General features: G+C 37.3%; 1 protein-coding gene across 1 annotated transcript in view; it reads left to right on the plus strand.

Annotated features, from left to right (window-relative positions):
* Positions 1-22,304, plus strand: part of wdr11 (WD repeat domain 11) — a 145,447-nt gene that overhangs the window by 86,141 nt on the left and 37,002 nt on the right. Inside the window, exons 12-13 of the mRNA XM_033979631.2 lie at positions 10,135-10,219; positions 15,506-15,612. Of these exons, the coding sequence (XP_033835522.1) occupies positions 10,135-10,219; positions 15,506-15,612 (192 nt within the window). The remainder of the gene's footprint in view (positions 1-10,134; positions 10,220-15,505; positions 15,613-22,304) is intronic.

Consider the following 22,304-nt stretch of genomic DNA (forward strand, 5'->3'; position numbering starts at 1 on the left):
GTTAAACTCTCGTTTATTTTGAATTAACACATTTTCCATTGTGACAGCTCATAACTTAGACAATGTTTACTTCAGCAATGTAGATACTCTTCTAAATGTGTTTACCCATTCTATGTTTCAGACGTTTAAATTGCATGTAATCACAAAGTTCGGTTGAAAGTTTGAAAACACAAAGTGCCAGAAAAGCGGGTCATTGGATTTGGCTGTGCAGTCGGTGAGAACTTATTCGACAGAGATAGACTTGAAGTGAAAAAATAATCTGGCTTTATTACTCCCCCAAGACAGCCGCTGGGGGAGAGAGGAAGAGAAACTTTGGATTTATTTGTTTTAGAGCAACACAGTGCTTTTTGGGAGCCACAGTAATGATGCATAAATTTGGTAGCATGTCTATTTGAATGGCAAATTAAGAGTGAACTCAACACTATCTTGCATGAACATCCATTTGATGCTTTTGCAAGGCTGCCCTCTCCCCCCCATGCAGAAAACCCGGAGTTTAGTTGTCAAGCTGAAAAATGGGCTACACTTAGTCCCCTGACATGGCCCACATAAATTAATCATAGCTCAAAGACACAAGCCCCCCTTTGCGCCACAGACACACAGATAAATAGGCTCACCTCCAAACCACAACGGTTTCATTGAGAGGCGTTGTTTTTACAGAAAGGTGTGTCATGTCCTCACGATGGGACATCAGTGGTTTAACATAAATCATTTTGTGCAGCTGCATTGAACAACTTTTTGGCTCTTTTGAATGCTTCCTTAATGTGAACGGCTGGAACTGGATCTCATTTTTTAAAAGAACCAAATCGTTTCCTTTTTTTTTCTAATTTTTATGCATTTTTATACTGATTAACCCTGAATCATCACAACAATCAGCACAGAGGCAAATCAGGAAACACAAGTGAGAGCTTTGTGAACACAAAAAAAAAATTGGCATCATAATGACAGTTAGATTTTTAAATTATTATTATTATTGTAGTGCAGTGTTTCATGTAAATTATTCATAAATTCAAAGGATAAACACACTCTCACTCTTAGTTTGAACCATTTTAAATGCACCTGAGCCTTGGTTGTCTCTCAGTGATTATTTTGTTGTTAAAATGAGTTCTCACATTGGCTTCTGTCATATAAATACAAAGTAAAAGAGCCAGTCTTTTGAACGGCTCTTTGAAAAGAACCGATCCATCCCTAAAAGAGCCAAAAGTCCCATCTCTACTAGTGATTATAATACTGTTTTTAAAACTTAAGAGCACAGGCCACATACAGTTCCTTTAATTCAGTTCAGTACTGAAACACAGACTCATCTACATCTCCCATCCACATCAAAAGAAACCAATATCTTTAGTTACCTCGAAAAGGTACTTTACTGTAAACCTACTCAGTCTAAATGAATAGATGCGAATGAATTAAAATCATAGCCCAAAGTGGAAAACCAGGAAATCTATTGTTTAGGTCCACTATCATTTCAGTTGCTTTGCTGTACTTTTATCTTAGTGGAAGTTTATGCATTATTCAGCTGTTTAAATGATTCAAATTACTATGGTTGTAGATACGAGAACTCTCTGAAATACAAAAAACAAACTGCATCCCCTCCTTCTGAATCAAATGGACTATTGCTGGTCTGTCTGGTATTTACACATTTGTGAGATGTGTTTTTGGTGGAGCTAAAAGGACTAAAAAAGCCTCCTCTCCAATCTGAGCCCTTTCAGCAGCACTCTCTGGACACAGAACTGTAATTTGTTTCTCCCAATCAGAGCCTAAATTCTGGAGCGACGTGAATGGGACTGCAGCCCATCACACACAGATGGTCAGGGGTAGACTTTGCTCATCTGGCCCCCTCTGGCGTACTGGAAGTGCAAACTGGAACAAGGCCGGATCAGTTTTCAATGCACATGATTCGTCAAGTCCCCATAGTAATCTACCAGAGAAGCAGTTAAACAGTCTCCAGCTGCTGAACCAAACTCTTTTGTTGCACTTCCTCCTAGCAAGGTTGTGAATAGTGGATTTGGGTATTGGATAATGGCACTGGGGATTACCACTAGACCATGTTTGAAAGGTGATGAGAGAGAACTAGGGCGTTTGGTTTTTAATACGAAATACCATCCAGAGTGTAGCATTTCATTAACAGACAATTTCCTAGTAGTACCAATTGGATTATCATTATAGGAAGGTCATGAGAGCCATTTCCTTGTATTTGAGCATTTACTCTCATATAACATAGGCACTAATTTACTATATAAAACAATTTGTTTCTTTCTTTATTTGTCAGGGACCATGTACAAACTCATTAATCTTACAAAAGAAAAGATGATTTGTACCACATTTAGCTACTGCTACTTTCCACCTGCACTCCCCCGGGAGGTAAACACACATTAAAATACACATTTCATTACAGATACATTATAAGACTATCAGTTCATCCTTAACATTAAAATCTCCCCATGTCCAATACATGATGTTTATACAGTCCATACCAATATAAAAATCAGAATGTGCAGGTTTTTACAGTGAATACGGAACAGTACAGATTAACTAGACTAATGTGGACACATTTGATTATCTAAAATGTACTTTTTCAAATTTCTAGTAAAGTTATTCAGATCTACAGACAATTTCAGTGTCTGGAAGCTGATTCCACTGTCTGATGATTTCAAAAGAAAAGGCTGTCTGAGCAAAGGTCAAGGATCTTTTTGGAACAATGTAATTTGGGTTCACAGAGAATCGAATGGATCGGGTAGTTTGTTCAGAACAAAGTTTAATATTTTTTTTCAGTGGAGGTGGAGCTGCATTATTAATAATTTTGAATAAGTTTCTTAGATTTGAATGCAAAATGAAATTGTTGAAACTGAACATTTTATATTTTAGGGTATTACAGTGGTGATAATAAAGGTTTGTTTTTTGTTTTTTTTTATCAAATGTCTTTACTGCCTGATTGTAGATGGAACTGAGAATATTTTCTTTGATTTGAAATTTTTGTATTGTGATACACTACTGCCCAAACTCGATTTTTATACCAAGGAATAGATTTTGATAGGCAATACCAATTCAAATACAACAATTATAATTTTAAAAATCACTCTTAATCACAGTTATTTTCAATGTTAAATCTTAGTACCGGTAGGTTTTTTTTATATATTACCATGTGTAATCCCTTAGTTGGTAGGTTCCATGGCGGTCCATGGACTCCATGTAGTAATCTATGTGGTCTTATACTTCTGATACAGTTCAAGATCATTCTAAAACTCTACAGGAAAAGTTAATTCAACTGTACTATTGTTGGGATTAAGAGTGAAGCCACTGAGTAATGCAATTTTGATGAAAAACACTGGCTACAGCATATTTCATTTATAGCTAATTTGTTACAGTAGCACAAATAGTATTATCACTTAAATCACTGCATTATAGAAATTAGATGCATTGCCAAACAGCTTCAGTAACTGCTCTCTTGAACAGGGGCACTGGTCCTGCCTTGTCGTTGACACGCTCCTTCATGGTGTGATGCGAGTTGTCAGTGGTTTCTGTAATGATGCAGGTTTGTGCTGTGTGGCAGGTGCTGTGGGGCCGCTGGCATCTGTCGCCTCTTGTATTTTACTATGGGCCAGAGAATACAGCTCATCAGTGCGTCCCCAGTGAGTTAGTGCTTGGCAGGACACACCTCAGTCAGTTTACACCGCCCTCCTCTCTCTCTCTCTCTCTCTCTCTCTCTCTTGCTATCCCTCTCTCTATCTCTCAGTCTCTACTTCTTTCTCCCTCTCTCTTTCCTAAATGTGTCATCTTTTTTTTAGTGTATAGTCTCAATGAAGGAGATGAAAGGACAGGTTGTCTCACTTACACAACGTACAGGACTAGATAACATGGTTGCATGCATATTTGCGTATTTGGTTGCTAGCATAGTAAAGCCATTTAAATATAATGACGTTAGTAACAGCATTATTTTTACCAGTAATGAGTAATCTAACTGAGGACTCTTTCCTTTGCCATTATAGTTACTTTTAGTGTAATGGGCTTGTTATTTTACTGGGAGTCTCAGCAGCTGTGACAAATCAGGATGCACTCTCTCGTTTCATTCAGAGGAGCTGCAAAGTTTTTCCACTGTTTTGGGAAGTAAACAAGAGCGAGACGAGGGATTAGAGACAGTGATTGGCAAAACAAAGAGATTGAGTGTAAAGGTCAATCAGAAGCAGGGTTAGGTAGCTGTAAAAACTCTCCTGCATTTCATTGGTTTAGCGCCGTCACACGGTCAAATACTCACTGTTTTCAGCACACATGAGGAAATATGCAGAGGGAGTTTATGGATATACTTTGTATTCTGTTGACTTTGTGATGGGAGAACGAACAGATGACTACAGCCGGAGAGACACATATGTCATATTTTAAATTGGAACTAAATAGTTACTTTATCTGATAATTAGTTACTTTCATCATACAGTAACGTAATTACTTTGGGGGAGAAGTAACGGGTAACTATTACTGTAATTACTTTTTTGAAGGATCTTGCCCAACATTGGTAATGGGGGAGCAAATATTTCTTGTGGGTATCCATTTGGATAAATGAATGTTGGAGGCAGATGCCACAGGTGCTAATTATATTCTGGAACAAGTTTCATTGGAATGTAAGTCTGACAAGAAAAACACATAGTACAGAACTTGAAATACATTTTGTTGTGCATTCATAAGTGCTACCTGCATTCAAAGGCTCTTCCTGCTGCAACATACATTTGAAGCTTTTGAAACTGCTCCTACCGGGGTTTTTAAAATGACTTTTTTTTTTAGATGTTGATAGCTTTTTTAAAATCTTGATAGCTTTTTTGATATAGTTCATCTTGCTGGGTTTGCATCCAAATTTGTACTCCTTTAATCGTGGTCTAGACATGTTATGATTCAACTTGGATGAAAGATAAAACTTGGAAATCTACATTATCTTGAGATTCACACCTTTTTCAGCTCTGTTACCAATATTAGCTTTCAACAATACAAATTGATGCAGACATTTTATGCAATTGTTATTTATTATTTTATTTTTTTCCAGTGTTTTTTGTAATTGAGCATTCTGTTAAATATACAAATTCAAACACAGTACAATATTTGCCTTTACACCCAAACCACAGACCAAACCCACGCTGTTGCACCATAATAATATATATATATACAAATAATATTACCCACTATAATAGTACTTCTACCCCTGTGAGATAAGCGAGGGATCAACATCTTTGATCTTACTCAAAACAGGTTGCCAAGTGCTGAAAAACTTATGGGCCTCAGATTTTCTCTAACGTTAGATGGCGTATAAGGTCAGCAAGCCACACTCTAAAGGTTGGGGGTTGTTTATCTTTCCACTTGAGGAGTATTAGTCTTCGAACCCAGATTGTGGCAAAAGCAAGTTTGTTTTTATGTGTTTTATGAAGATGCATACATTTTACTTTTTTGTTTTAAGTAGCTATGTATAAATTGACCTTTGGGCCTATATAGAATGTTATTTCCTTAAGTGATTGTCTTATCCCTGAAGCCATTTCCTGCAGGACGGGTTCTTGATCAAGTAAACCAGTAAATTCATCTGGATTAGGGCAGAATCCCAATTGCAATATTGATTTGTGCATCCTTAAATAAGGCTGCAAGATTTATCGCAATCAATTCAAAATCCCAATTTGAATGGAATTAGCAAATCACAAAGGCTGCAAATTTCTGTATACCATAAATACCTCCACAAACAACAAAATATCTTATTCTTCATAAAGTGGTAGTTTTGACCCCTACAAACATGTTTTGAAATGTTAATCTTGTATTAGTCTGTCAGTTTGTATTTCAGTCTTTTTGTAAATTATTCTGGACACGTTTAAAATATGAACTTTAAACAGAATCATACTTAAAACATCAATTGCAAATCTAATCTCAGAAAATACCTAAATCCTTCAGCCCTACCTTAAAGTTTGTGTAGTTGCAAGGTATTGGACACAGTATTGAAAAAATGCATACCCTCATCCCCCTATACATTGATTGTAACAGCTCTATTTTGTCTAAAGGACCACACACACACACACACACACACACACCCCCCCACACACACACACACACACACACACACACTTACACACTCTTTCTGCGTTTTACAAGTTTGCACAGTGAAGAAACCAAATCAACCCCTGTCTGTGAAGGTGAACTTGCTTTTCCACTTTTCTACTGTGTGCTACAGATAAGACGACTGCTGATTGTAACTGCAGCCAGGGTTGAAACTGCCACTCAGAGAGCTTCACTACAGGCGGACATGATTCACTCTTTGTTTCCTCCGTCTCTCACTCCACTTCCTCCAGCACGCCGCTCTTTTGGGCCCATTTCTCCAAACGAATCCTAATTGAGGGTGTGCAGCCAACCTCAGTACCCACAAGCACCGGTGTCTACTCTCCTGTCCGAAACCCTGTAATCTGCTGCACTCCTGACAGCTCCATTACACAAAGCCGAAAGCCTTTTTTCACCGCTTGTCTTTCAGTAAAAGATAAAACAAATGCAAAAGGAAAGGCGTGAATAAGGTGCCGCTTTGTTCACAGCTGTAAGTAAAGTTGATATTGAACAGTGCAAGGAAAAGTTTGTGGAGCCACTTAAGATCGTAACATTACTTTGTTACTCTATTGGTGAGTTTGTTGAGTTGGGTACAAAGTTTTCACGGGGTTAGCTTTGTGGTAGCCTGTGAAGCAAGATTTTTCCAACCCGCAGCCTTTTTTTGACAGGACAGAGTAGACCTGGGTGAGATTACAAAAAAAATTCAAAAAGCCCATTGATCAATCACGATTTTAAATTCAGTTGTATTTTGTCTTATTAAAACAAAATGGCTTTCAATATTCATTTCCTGAACACAAGACTGACTTTTTAATAGCTGGTACTTGAAACAGAAAATAGTCAAATTCCTCCAAAGTGTGAACTCTGCTCCAAACCACACGCTTTTACTGGCAGAGGATCGGCTGTAGACCTCTTGATTAAAAAGTCGTAGGCAAATCATTGACAATTAGAGATGATTGTAATCTCAATTAAAATGTCATTAATTGTACAACCCTGTAGGTCCATGATATGAAATGAGGGTAAAACGTAGGGAGACACATTCAGGAAATATTTGGAGCCTGTACAGAGCAGTGCAGCTCCTTTTGAAACGTTCATTTTTCATGTATAACTGATTTCTTTATTCATTTGAGTTGCATGAAACACCCTCTCAGTTTAAATATAGAGCATTTCATGTTTTGCTTAAACTATACAAGGCAATCATTTGAATCATAAAGGAAACACAGCGCCAAGGGCAGACAGCCTGGAAACCAAATGCTTATTTGATGGACTCATTCTTCTCTCCAGTGGTCTGTCAAAGGAAATATCAATTATACTCAGATTCCACACAAACCCGTTTAGTTTGAGATACATAAACTCCTCTTCCTCAGATTTCCCCAGTGGAGCAGAGGAAAGACAAAAGACAGACATCAAACCACAGTTTTCAAATTAAATGGATTATTGCAAGAATTTTAATTTAAAAAAAAAATGCTTCAGAAGAGCTACCTTTTTCAGTATGAAATGAGAAACTGTCTTTTTAATAAGATGCAGCCACATAACAATTGAGCTTTATTACATCAGGACGTTCAGACCGCAGCATCAAAATCACATCAAAAGCCTCTATTCGGACGCCTTTACATTTGAGGTCAGACACTAAAAACAACGAGCAGCAAGTTAAGATTTTTCTACTGCTGTTTGATGCTGACATTTTAGAGAAATATTGCAACTCGAAATTGTGATTCTCAAAAAAGAAAGTAGAGCAACTTTATAAAGAAGTAGACCAGGTTTAGCTTTGTTCAGTTAAAGGGGCATTATTTAACAATCTTTTTTTTCCAGATGAAGGTTTAGTTTGTTTACCTGACAGTCTGGTCTTCCTCAGAGCGGTGATGTCGCTGTGATGTGGGTCAGCTGGTTTAAAGAATCTATTAAAATAAATCAACGAAAGACCAGATGAACCTCACTGGTATAAATGGGCATTATTATCTGGTTACCATGGCAGCGATACAGGCCATGATTTAACAGTCTACAGCCATTGTTCTTTCAAGCCATTTTGCAGTATAGATTGACCTTGCTTGTGCACATACTTCATGTTTCTTGCTTTGAAGGTGGCTCAAATTATAAACAACTTGACGACTACCTCTTATTTTTATTATTACATTGTTGCTAGCCATCCAGTTCTCATCCCTAAACTTAAACTTGAAGCCACATACATTAGCTGAGCTGCTATTTACCACCATAAAGTCATAGTTTATTTTTATGGCCGTGGGTAGATGACGGAAAAAACACTGTATAAATTATGTGTTGAATGTTTATTTCCACCTACCTACTTCCTGTTTGCCTGATCCCTCCAGCTGTTCCCCTTATGTGGGGCTATTGGTTCTCACTGTGCAGGATTGCCTATCGACACCTCCAGATGTTGGGCCAGCATGGGGCTGTCTCCGGGCCGACCAGAGCTGAGGGAACATACGTGGTGTATTCAATCTCATCACACTCGGGGTAATTAGAGAACCAGACGTGTCCGGATGTACTTCAGGCTTCACACCAAGGTCGGAGACGTTGGTAGAAATAAGTGGGATATATTCATTTGCAGTCTCTAAAGAAGATAATGGAACTATATTAGCTCACCATTAAGTTCAAATATAAAACGTCAGTAGAGCAACACAATAGACTAGTGTTGTTGTGTGGCTAAAATTTCTAACTAGATTTCGATATGAAGGAATACACTCGATAGTCATTACTGATTCAGATACCATGATGATTTAAAAAAACGCACTGATTTTCAACGTTAAATCATAGTACTTTTCTTTTATATTACCATGTGGCCTTATATCTGTGTAATCCCTCAGTCTTACAGGTAGGTTCCGTAGACCATAGACTGTATAAATAGCGGGACGACCTCAGGGAAAGAAGGTCTGATTTGTCTCTCATTAATGTTCATATCTTAAGTTAAAGACACAATAGTGAAATAAAAATACCAAGATCATGTAGAGCAGGTCAATATGAACATTTTAAGGCCAAAATCACAAGCCTGACAGCAGCATTTACGGAGAGAGGGGCAACAGTTTTCTAATGTCAAGTGAATTGGGCTCCAGCTCCACTGAGTCGACGGAGCTGGAAACTCACCCATGATCACTTCCTATATGTCCATTTATATTTACAGTCTATGGTGTATACTAGTCTATGTGGTTCCACTTCTACTTATAGCAGGTGTGTAAAATCTTTCATTGAGGGTTGCATTTCTTTGTGAGCATTGCATCCAATTAAAGTGTCAAAAGAGTTATTGGAACGTTTTGCAGGTTTGAGCGCTTACTTGTTTAAATCTTTTCAGCGCATATGTATCAACACGCATATATATATATTCTCTTCTACACTCAAGGTTCTTTATTCGTAATTTAATTAATTAATCCTTTGAAATATCTCCTCATTATTTCAACAATTTACGGAAGACTATTGAGTGATCTGGGAGCACCACTTTGCCAGATTGCACTGCTCTTCTTATTTGTAACACACAAAACATTTTAAAAGCAAGTGTTTTTAGGATTTTAAGGATGCAGTTTTGTTTTGTATTTTATTTCTTTTGTTATTAATATTGTTGCTCTCTCTTGGAAACAGTGTGTTTATGAAATGTGCTCTGCAAATTAAGTGGATCAGATGGGATACAGAACGGAAACGCAATATTGAAATCTAGAATAAAAAAAATGTTCTTAATTCACTCTAGTGGTAAGATACACTCAACCGAACTGTCACATCTGTGCAATTATTTTGGATTTTCTTTTCTGTTGTTTTGAGTGTTTCACAAAAATCTCAGTGGACCTTGTTCCCACCTGTATAAAATGTCATCGCTGGTATTTAGACAGATGGAAGAGAGGGTCCCGGAGGCTGATTAAAATGTACCAGGAGCTCTCTGGGGCGGTGAGCTGAGTGACAGGACTCTGATGTACTGCCTGTATCCACATATCAGCAGCTATGTGATGGGGGGGGGGACTCAGGGTTGCAGAGAGGAGGGGTGGAAAGAGGAGAGATTGTGCAGAGATAAGTAACGATGACCTTTTCCTTCCTTTCTTCCATGTCATATTTCTCACAGGCTGCACTTTGTCTGTGTTGCAGGGACGAGTAATGGCTCTGTCCTGGTCTATAACCTCACCAGTGGGCTGCTCCACAAGGAACTCAGTGTGCACTCATGTGAAGTCAGGTAAGAGGTGAAAAATGGTACAATGCTTTTAGGAGGTGTTGATGTAATATGTTCAGTATGCATGTATTTTTGATTCATTAAGGATATGTTTTGTTAGAATACCCTTATGGATAATTAAACTCATCCATCCTACAACTCCGGTGATATGGGAAATATATTCATGGGTTTCAGCTTCTTGTTTGTACATGACGTTTTGATTACTTTTCCCATTCAAAAGATATATATTTGTGTTAGGAATTGTTAATGGATATGGCTAAGGTGCTAGGTTTTCATCACTATGACACTCTGGAGTAGACTAAAAACATAACTTTGACAAGACATTATGGTTGCCTACATTACGCAAACCAAAAAATATGACTGCATTCATCATCAAGCTGCTGATTCGATGACAAATTACAAATGGTAGCTTTAAAACCCTTGTTATATTCTCACATATAACCACTAGATGACTACGTTACTGCTGTCTTAAAGTGTGCCGGCTTTGATTTGACAGAAGAAGACTAGAGAGCGCCGGTGAGCCTAGGGATGTCAAGATTAACCGTTTTTTCAATTACCACGAATATTTTTGGCCACGGTTGGTTAATCATAGGAGTTTTTGATCTGATGGTACGCTCCAGAAACGTCTCAAGGTGCAATGCGTGTGTGTGTGGAGCCCAGCCATCTGTTTCACATCTGGGAGTAAGCTTGTGTGTAGTGTTAAATGCATTTTGGGACACCTGTTATGCCACAACTTCATTAAAACAGGTGTAGTGTTTTTTAAGTCATTAGAGTCCCTCTCTTTCTCTTTTTCGCTCTCGACCGCTCCGTTATATGTTCCCTTTGGCTGAAAACGTTTGACTGTTTGTTTTGGATCATTTAAGTTACATGAATGATATTTTAATTACTTATGAAAAGGCAGTTTTTCATTACTTTGACATTTTAATGATCAAACACATTATTTTAGGTCCGTACCTTCCTCCATTAAAAACACACTGACACATTAAAAATATATTTCTTCGACTGGAGTCATTTTTCAACAGCAAACTAAATATTGTTCTTTCATGATTAATTTGAGCCAAACACGTAGCGCTGTAATTGTGGCGATGTCTTCCTGGCTGCGTGTAGTAAACAGGCTGTCGTCTTCAGTAGAACTCGCTCACAGTGAAATGACAGGAGAATGAACCTCGCCGTCACAGAGGGCACATTGATTATTGTTGATTATTTTCAGCCTCATTAGTGTCTGCATAGGCAATTGGCACTCACATGATTACAGTGCAGAGTCAGTGCAGGTTCCTGAAAGAAAATCGTTTCCCGTAATGTTTGAGTGATTAGCCTCACAGCAAAATGGGTTGAGGCATTGATTAAATTCTAACATAACTAACTGTGTCATTTTATAAGATGTGCAAGTTTTTAGGTTGTACACAAATGCAGCTATAGTTGAGTTGGTGAGTCTATTGTACCCTACGTATCCTGCATATTGAGAAATATTTTAACAAATTGTGAAGGAATTGAAAAGGGAAATTCATTCTTAACTAATTAGTCTGTCTTTGATTTTAATGAAGCGTCAAAATTCCAAATCACATCTTTCAAAGCCTTTTAGCTTGACATGTGTGGTTAGAACAAGTCTTATAAAAAAATAACATGTAGACTATCACATCTATGGTGTCTATCTCACCAAACCAAGTGATAATTAGAAGAAAAAAAACATGAAAACCTGTCACTTGTGCTTTAAAGCCACAGTATGTACATTTTTTTTGCACAAAATAGATTAAAATAAAAGCATGTTTATTCATTATAGTTGTTTTTATTGCACTGGAAAAGCTAAAAAAAAACTTGTGCCCTTACTTTGAACAGGCTTGAGAATGCTTTGTATGGTTTTAACTTTTTACTTCCATGGAATTATGCAGTTGACTTTACACCTCCAGAAAGTTATTATCACTTTAAAAATATAATACAAATATACATAGAATATCCCCTTTTTTGCAATATTTTGGACTTGGTTGACTTTAATGGTTGACTTGGTTGATGATCAAGTATCGCAGAACACGTGAATGGAGCATATACAGGTAATTTACCACAAAAGGGCAGAAATCACATTATACCCTTTTTTGGAAGAGCTACACATTTTATTTTTAATCAGCTCTTTTAGCTGTGTTTTTTAATAATTTTATTTATAGATCATATACTCACTATATCTTCCACTCTACCTCCATATCATTATTCCTCTTCTGTAAATGAGCTGCCTGACCATGCGTGGAAATCAATCCATCACAACAAACCACTATTATGACATTTAAGTATCGATGATGAATTGTTTACTCACATCAACATATTCTCACACTCTACATAGCCCAAATGCCTGTAGTGTGATTTCTGGCTTTGCTTTTTGTAGTAACAACATATATAGATTAATTTACCTAATAGAAATGTCACTAATTGGATTAATGATGCTTGCTTTTACTTAATTCATCTCCATTAGGGCTGAACATTCACCGTGACAACATTCTATGTGAACCATTGGCTCCACCTGCGATCAGACTGTGCACAAGCAAATAACTATTGATTTCTTGTCCTATATACAGTGTGTGGATATTAATTTTACTTTGTTCTATGAAAAACATGTCAATGTTTGTTTTGTCCATTTAACAAGACGTACAACAACGAGAATATAATGCATCAGAACTAGAGCGTTTCCATACATGCAGACAGACATATATTCATACACCTTAGGTCATTTTAAAGTATAATATAAATACAACTCATTGGCATTATGTGGTTTTCTGCCCATCGATTAGTTGGTTAAAAAGTGCGTGTGCCAAAAGATCTCAAGGCTAATAAGTATCTCCATATATCTGACCCAATCTGCACTCACAAGACTACAGCTGCACAGGAGTTCATGCAAAAGAACTATTTATGCAGAAAGAAACAGAAACAAGTACTAGAACAAAACTTGTGAATCATGAGCTTTATCTTTTTATATATATAAATACCAAAAAATACCAATTCTTCAGCTAACTTATTAGCTTCTCCTCTCTGCTGTTGTCCTATATAAATCTTTACAATCTAAATAAAATGATTTGTCAACTAATAGACATTTTGGTTGACTAAGACACCATCAGAATAATAAAAATGCCAAAACACTGTATTCTAATTAGAGCAAATGAGTTGGAAGGTGCACCTCCACCTCCTATAGTTACTTGTTGTGATCTATTGTCTAATTAAAGTCTATGGACCACGCTAAATGAAACCAAAATGAAAATGCCGAAACAGCAGCCCTCAAGCCTCTACAATAAAACAACTGGTCATATACACACAGCACAATAACATTAGCAATAAATAAGGATTAAGCATCACACTCAAGTAATTAACGTGATAGAGAATTGATCAGAGCAAACTGCATTAGTTGCAAAAACTTTAAAGTGCACTGTGGAACTTTTCTTTTCTCTATGCAGATGTTATTAATTTGCCTGGAAAGTTTCACAGTAAGCTTTGTATTTCCCTGGAGACAAGTAGGGGATGCCACTAGGTCAAGTTACAGGTCAGATCTGTGGAGTCTGTGGAGCCTTTTTTTTCAGTGTGTTCTTGTTATTAAACACCTGGAAGAAGGATGGGGGCGACATTAACATCATTGGTAAAGCAGTTAGATCCACCAATCCACAGGTTGGCGGTGCAATTCCAGCTCCCAAAGATGAATGCTGTTATTGTGTCCTTGGGCAAGACACATAACTCACCCTTGCCCTAGTGTCTGTGTACATTGGTGAATTAATGTGTGTGTGTGTGGTTCTGTGACGTAAAGAGCTTTGAGTGATTTGAAGGTGGAAATGTTCTATATAAAACTGCGACTGTGAGTGTAATGTCATACAGTGGAACTCTCCAGGAAAAACAAAACATCTCTATGTAGAAAATATGAAGCCAGGACATATACAAGCAAGGTTCCATAGTGCATCTTTAAGCAATGTATAGACCATGTATTTTCTTGCTGTATTATCGTTCTTCCTTTTTCCACATTTCCAAATCCAGGCTTCAAATATCACAGCTGTAAAGAATGACTGTCTCCCCACCAAAGCAAAACAATGCGGTAATCAACAATGAATCCACATCCAATTGTCGAAAGCAGAATCATTCTGAAATGTGTTTTATGGGAATGAACTCCCTGGCCCCTGCACAGCCAATGGCAGAAGAGAAGACTTCTTAGCATCTCATTTACATTTAGCGGAGAAATCGCCTAATTAATCATACGGCTATTGCCAATCTCGTCAGAGCGGGGTTTGTGCTCCTTTAGCTGAACCCGCCATATCTCATAAACCTGGGATTTTAGAATTTAGGCTTTAGGATTCAGATAAGACCAATGATGGGGATTATACGGCTACTTAGGATGAATTTACTGTAAAAATGGAAAAGTATCTAGGCCAAAATGGGTAAAATAGGAACTTTTAAAATTTTGTATTCAATTTCAATGTTTTGGGTTTGATGTCTGTGTAATCCCTCAGTCGCCCAGGTCTGTCCATAGTAAAATCTGTCAACTGGACAAAAAAGTTGTAGGACTGATCTCTGGGTTTGATCTCACAACAGGAGTTATCTCAGAAGACTTCAGTCTGTACCATCAGACAAGTCACAGCCCCACAAAACAAGATAATTGATACATGATTGTATTAGACATTTCCTTCACATTGGCTTATTTGAAAATGTGAATGTCAGTATTTTTTTTCTTATTTTATTAGTTTAAACTATAAACTTAAGAACTAAAAAACATTACATTATCATTCACAAGTCTGATTTCATAAAACTGGTCAAATACTAGAGGAATAGTAGTCTAATATGTGAATGACACTGAATTCAGGATTTACACTCTTGTTTGGTGATGGTGACAATAATTATGAATAATCTCAATCTCACAATACATTTCTGACAAAAATTTGATAATGAGACGTTCCTGTTTCAATGGTCATTTTTATATAGTGCTTTTCCACCTTCAAGGCTCTCAAAGTCAAAGTACTTTACATCAAGGAACCACTCACCCATTGACACGCACATTCATACATCAGTGTACGCAGATACTGGAGGCAAGTTGGGTTAGGTGTCTTGCCCAAGGACACTAAATCCAGCTAGAATCAAACCGCCAACCTTCGGATCAGTGGACAAACACTTTACCAACTGATCTGTTTTGTATTGTTGGTACAGACTGAACCCAATTACCTCTGTTTCCACCCTGTTGTCTTTTTTATTCCTTCATCCACAGAGCACAAGTATGCCTTCCTTCAGTTCTATCAAGCCTGACTAATAGTTGTTTTGTATTTGTACCCACAGAGGTATCGAGTGGGTGAGCCTGACCAGTTTCCTGTCCTTTGCCACTTCTGCCCCGAACAACATGGGCCTGGTGCGAAACGAGCTACAGCATGTCGATCTGCCCACAGGTGAGTCCATGCACTATTAGCTTCACCTCAGGGGGCACAAGCAGTTTTCTATGAGCTTTACCCCTTTGCTTTCTGTTATATGCTATATTTGCAACAACATCATTTAAAGAGGAGCAGTCCCAGACATTACCTTTGTCTTCTTAAAAAGCTCTTTCTTTGTTTTTTCTCAAGGGTGTACTTACTTATACACTCCACTAAAATATTGATGCAAGCAAAACTCAGTTGAATTGGCTCATATGTTCTTAAAAAGAGAAATATGTTAGTAACTTTCATGGTACTGGTTGACTTCAAGATGAATTACTTATTTTCATAGTAAAATATAAAAGGCCTGTGTCAGATTTTATTGTATTCTTGTCAAGATCTTCAAGGTTGTTCAAGGTCTTTACATCATGCATTGTAAGGTAAAAGCTTCTAAATAAGAAAAAAATTGAGACTGTAAAATACAGCCTGTTCTTTTTTACAGCATTTTCTCGGCTTATAAGCTATACAGAATACAGAAGCTACAGCACAGGGGTAATTTTTTTCATCAGGCACATTGTTACTAGGAATGTAACGATATCCAACTCTCACAGTCCAATATTATTTTTGTATGAACCTCATGGTATGATATTTATTGCACTATTGTGGGAACACTCTTTTAGAGAAGGGCTCGTGATATTGAGCTTATGCTTACAATAACATAATTTGTCTTAATTTGTCAATGATGCCTCTTCTAAAGTGCAAAATACCAATTTATGTTAAGAACAACTGCAGTGTGAACAGCCTGGTGAAGTAGTAGAAAAGACCATCCACATTAAACTAAACTATGTCTAATTACATTGCAGTTTTATAGTTTTAACACTTGGTTGTTGTGTAAAGCACTTTGAATAAGTCTCTACTTTGTGTTGTGCTCTACAAACACATTTCCCCAGCCTACCCTATAAAACTGTGCAGTAAAGTTGATGTGCTTTTCTTCAATATCTGAAAGCATACATGAATCACTGGCGGTGCGTTCTGCTATGTACTTTGTGCTGTTGTAGCACAGCTCTGTTGCTCTAAAATCTTTTGCCTGGACTGGAATTTATTTTTGATGAATTTATTTAAGTGTGGTGTGTCATTTTGCCAACTGAGTCCTCATGGTGGTTGTATTTCCTGAGGATACGCTGTGTCTCAGCAGAGCTAAAGCTACTACTATGTTGTTGTTTGTCTCCTTTTCTCCTTTAGCGCTTGTGGTCTTGGCAAAACCAAAATGCATCTGGGACTTAAAAGCAGCGGGGGCATGGAGGGTCTCTGCTCAGCTTTCCTCTTTATCCATTCTTCCTTCGTTGCAAATGCCGGCATCCGCGTGTCGCTGTATTGTTGTTGGCACAAGGCTGAAATGCGTGCAGCGTGCGATCCTATAGGCTCAAACAGCATCGTGTTAGTTTTTTTTCCACTGACACAAACTCAGAACTATTATTTTGTACACAATTACATGCTATTTACTACCAAAAAGAGACCGTGACAGTATCAAGGCAATTTTGCGACTGCTACAATGCAATATTGCCAGTACCATTTCATCCCTAGTTGCTACTAAGAAAAAATGTTGCATGGGAAACCAACTGCCTGACACTATCCCAGTGTCATAGTGTAATATCACAGTGTCACAAAGGAGTGACACTGTGGGTGGGGCTAAAAGTTAAAACTAAAACATATTCCTGATGGTTTGAAATCTTGTACAGGCCCTTTAAAAGCTCTAAATTTTCACTTTAAATGCACATATTCAAGGTAGTGAACTGCTGAGAAAGTTTTGTGGTTGCCTTGTTCCCATATATGATATAACTTGTGACTTGTGTTTGTATTTCTCTTGTAACATTTGGGAAATCTGATCTTTTTGTGTCTCAGAAAAAGTTTGGACAAAAACGTCAATAACAATTTAATTTGAGTGAGTGCAGAGACAGTACAATAGATCTGGGATGAGTTTCCTTTTGCAGAAACATAACAGGCTTTCACACTTAGCTTATTGACCTCTGTGGAGGACAAGGTAGTGACTTTTATACAACATACAAGATGGGGCTGGGAGATACAACGATAAACATTGATTTGTGACCTGATTCCTATGGCAATACGTTTTTGGTGGTATTGCCAAATTGTCATTCAGCTCTTCTCTGTACAATGCAGCTCTATGCTTAAACCCAGACACTTTTTCCCTTCCACTTCTCTCTTTGGATTTGACCAATTTGTATTCTTACTTTATTTATTTATGAAGGAATAGCACATATTAATGGACCTTAAATGTAAATATGTCAAGATTATAGCCAACATGGTTCATTTCCATGTTCAGTCCCTTGGCAGGTGGAAACAATTTACAGGACAGGGAAGTTCATTTGACCTTAATAGTCTCAATATTAAGTCATTTTGTTACACATGGTGAAGCTGGAGTTTTGTAGCACACTAATTCTGTATTTTTGCAATCTAAAAGACTTAAATTGAATGATTTTGTCCAATATTCCACAGCCCAACTCATGTATTGGGGAAACAATAATGTTTTGTGCAGCACAAGCCATGCACAAGTATTCAGACATTTAAGAAAACGCTTAAAAAAAACCTAATTTTCACAGTATCTTACGATACACTTACTATACTGTATTTATTTCATTATCATCATCAACCAGTGTTGCAACTCCTTTGTCTTGGATATGAATATTAATATTATGAGATTTGTGTGACTTTATAATACATGTACAAGAAACTACTTGAAATGTATTTTGCATCCATAACACAGGGATGGGAATAAGTATCACTTCATCCCTCTCCCTTTCAAGGAAAGACACTATTCCAATGACATTCTGTATATTTGATACATTCATATTGTATTCATGCATATTTTTCCCTTTCTTGTACAAGTATGAAAAATTTCCCTAGACCAATGCTCAAAATAAATAAACAAAACCATCATCATTGCCGTCATCATCATCATCATCATCATCATCATCATCATCACCATCATTATCATCACCCTCCAACAACCATTCACAGTAAAGTTTGAATTCTCAGAAGAAGCTTATCGCCTATTAGAGACGCCGCTAAATCAAAACTCTGATTCAAGAAAATTGTGTTAGCTTATTTTAGTTTTTTCAAATGTTGCCTTTTCGGTTTAATTATGGTTTACTTTCACAATAAGAAAACAAAACAAATTAAGACAAACACACAATTGGATGATACAGTCTTTGAATAGTGGCCTGGTGGCTTGTTCCTGTTTCGACAATGGCAGCTGGTGGGATGAATATTCTGCCTCATAAATGTGAAGTTCTTTTCTGTACAGCAGCGGAGCAGTGGTACGTGTGAGGAGTGAAAATGAGTCCCGTTTGGCATAGCCTCAAACACAGTATAAATATTGATCATGTTTACTGATGGTAATTGCACATTACTTATACATGCGTGACATGACAGGCACCATTACCGCACCACTTTTCCATAATCTACAATTAGGAGCCAACCTTAACATGTCTAACTTTGAAAAATAGCGTCTTGATTGCTGTCTTCTTTAAAAATTAGTTAGTTGTTAGCGATGACATGTATATAGACTACTTATCTATCTGTAATTTCCATTTGTATTTAAGAAAAGTGAAAGTAAATTACTGATTTTTTAAGTAGATGGCAGATCAAAACGTTACACCCCTCCCCTCACCTGGCCTTTGTTTTGTTTCTCAAATCTCACCTGTGTGATATCATCTAGTGGTAGTTAGAATACAACAGGGCCAGGTCACCCAATTTAATTACAAATGGTATCTTTAAGTGCAACTATATAATGGATCTTTTTAAATTAAGAGACAGCCGGTTCTGTCACTAAAAGAAGGCTTTTTGCAGTAGAGTTCAGGCTTTGGAAGAATAGTTTGTACTTTTTAAAGAGGCATTGATTAATAGGCCTGTCATGATAATTACTCAATCTACTTTTTATTCATTTTCTAGTGTACGGTTAGAATTAGAGCTGTACAGACTGCAGAATAACTACCTTTTTTATAGCTATCAACCAACTACTAAACTGTGTTTCATTTTGCTGTTTGGTTATTGCAACTCATGTTTTTCAAATTTATGGCTAATTTGGATAAATGTTTACTGGGTTTATCCTGACTTAGGGATAGTGTATCAGCAGCATAAAGTAGTTTAAAGCTTCTATACTGTGCAAAATTGACTCTTGTGAGCTTAAAGTCATGTTAGAGTGTTGTTAACTCATGAAAAACATACCTGGAGTTGTGTTTTGTTTCATTCACACATGTTGAGTAACCTTTTATTATTAGTTTGTCTACATCTCCAAAGCTCAAAATTCTCTGTTCCACCTTGTGATGTCATGAAGTGGTAGTTTTCAAGTTAACAGCTGCCTTTTATCATTGTTCAGTAGAGAATGACATTTTTAGGACTGAAATTATCCAGTTGATTCTAGTGAAGGTGCATGGGGTTTAAAAACACAGTGGAGCACTTCCTGTATTACCACATGACATCACAAGGTGGAATAGAGTGCTTTCTGGTTGAGAGAAGAACTCAGCCTAAATATGCAGGGTTTGTGTATTAAACATGTGTGAATTAAACAAAACACAGCCCTAGGTATGTTTGTGATGAGGACAGAACATTATAACAGCTCAGAAAATAGCACAATACATTCTGAAGCAAATATTTCTTCCAAATTTGTTGTGACAGGCTTATTGATTAAAAGTCAAAAGTTGTATTTGTTTTTAATATATATCAATCGATGCAGGAACAAATTGTGATACATTTTATTGCCATATCGCCCACCCTTAGATACAATAGTTCCCCCTTTGTGTACATAAGGACTTTACACAGAGGGCCTTAGCTCAGTCAGTATTGTTTCCTTAGCTCTATTTGGTCAAACTATTCTTTTTCGCTCAGTACCCATCACTTCTGTTTCTTCTCCACACTTTGAGGTCACCCCTGGCTCCTACGCTTCTGGCTCTTCTGTCACTTTTACATTTTTAAACAGGCTCCCCTCCCTCCTCCCAAAATCAGATCAGTGTTATATGCCACACCTGAAGGGCACTGTTGTTTAGTTTACACAGGGCACCTTGATACTCTGCATAATTCCTGCTCTGGATATATAGATACATAACAAGGGAGACATGCGGCGGGGATATGCAGCGGGTCTGAGGGCAGCTACTGAAAATAGGAAGAAGTTTTAAGACGCAAGTTGGTTTGTTCATGTCAGGCTTTCGTTCAACAAAATACCTCAGGAGCAGACAAGATCAAATTTGTAGGTATTTATTTGTTTCATCAAGGTTGAATTAAAGCTGAATTTAAGTTTCATTAACTAACTTTTTGATGGAGGGTCCGTCACCTGCTTGTCTCCATGGAGATGTTGTTAGTTTTTATACAACGTTCCTCAGTATGGCATTAAAACTTATCCATCTCAATTGAGGCAACATGTAATTTTTATCAGTAAAAACACCTGTAATTGAATAAATAAAAGATGGATCGGTTTAATGCCATACTTTGGAACATTCCAGGTAAAACAGTAATGACAAGTAGTAGTAGTAGTACTGGTAGTAGGAGCAGATATTGTAGTAACAGTTTGTGGTAGTTAGTCTATGTTTGTATGGCTTTGTGTGTGTTATTAACCATTTGTGGAACAGGCTACATCAACGAATTACAGTGGGAGTGAATAGATGTAAAACTCTGTCTTCATATATTTTTTTCTGAATGGACCTAATACTCAAATATTAGCCTCGTCTGATCTCTAAATAAATCTTACAGAACAAAATTACCCCGCAGTGTGCCGGCTTTTTCATTTTGACTTTTGAACAGTAACAGCCACATTGCCCCAAAATGGAACCCATCTTTGGACTGTCATCTCGTAATTGTCTTCTGTTTTTCTCAGAGCATTGAATTTAATATGACAATCATGGACTATGCTCTGTGTGATTGTACGATTGGTTGCTATGGTTTGTAATTGCGGCCCTGTTTCAAATTGTAGTAATTGTATTTTTTCTTCCTGGAGTGGAGCCAAAGCGGTACAATCTGTCAAAGCCATTTCAGATTCAGGGTCCCAGCACTGCACCTCTGCCATTTGATTCTTCCCCAGTCAGATTAGAAAGTGGTCATAAATGTGGGGAGAAATGGAAAGTAACTCTACATCCACACTTCCAATAATACTTAAAGCTGTGGCTCTGAAACTGTGGTACATGGACCCCTTTTCAGTTCTTCTTCAGGGTAATTTCTTAGTTAGAACGATTGCATCAATGGTGTAATACTATTTTAAGATCTGGTTTTGCCTAAATGTAGACTCAGAATAGCCCTGTTACACATCTTGTTTATATTTGGTGGTACTTTGTAGTGTGACAAGTTAGAGATCTGCTATCTTATATCATAGTTGCATACTCAGACAGCGTGAGTTCGGTAAAGACACCATAACATAAGACACACAAGCTTCATTTTAATCATGTTATTTACCTCCAAGATTTTTTTTTGCTGTTACAAACAACAAACAAAAACAAAAGGAACAAAATCATCAAAGGTATAATACTCCCTACAACTGAAGCATGACTAGACCAGACTATACTGTAAAGGACAATACTATCATAATGTCTTAAGGCAGAGGTGTCCAAACTTTTTTCATCGAGGGCCACATCTCAAAACATATTCGAAGCGGAGGGCCACAGACCAGTGATCAATGCAGCGCGGTGCTTTTTACACAGCTTTGACCGAGCCGCTGTGTATTCATA

Source organism: Periophthalmus magnuspinnatus, chromosome 15 (genome assembly GCF_009829125.3).
Source record: "Periophthalmus magnuspinnatus isolate fPerMag1 chromosome 15, fPerMag1.2.pri, whole genome shotgun sequence".
Lineage (NCBI taxonomy): Eukaryota > Metazoa > Chordata > Actinopteri > Gobiiformes > Gobiidae > Periophthalmus > Periophthalmus magnuspinnatus.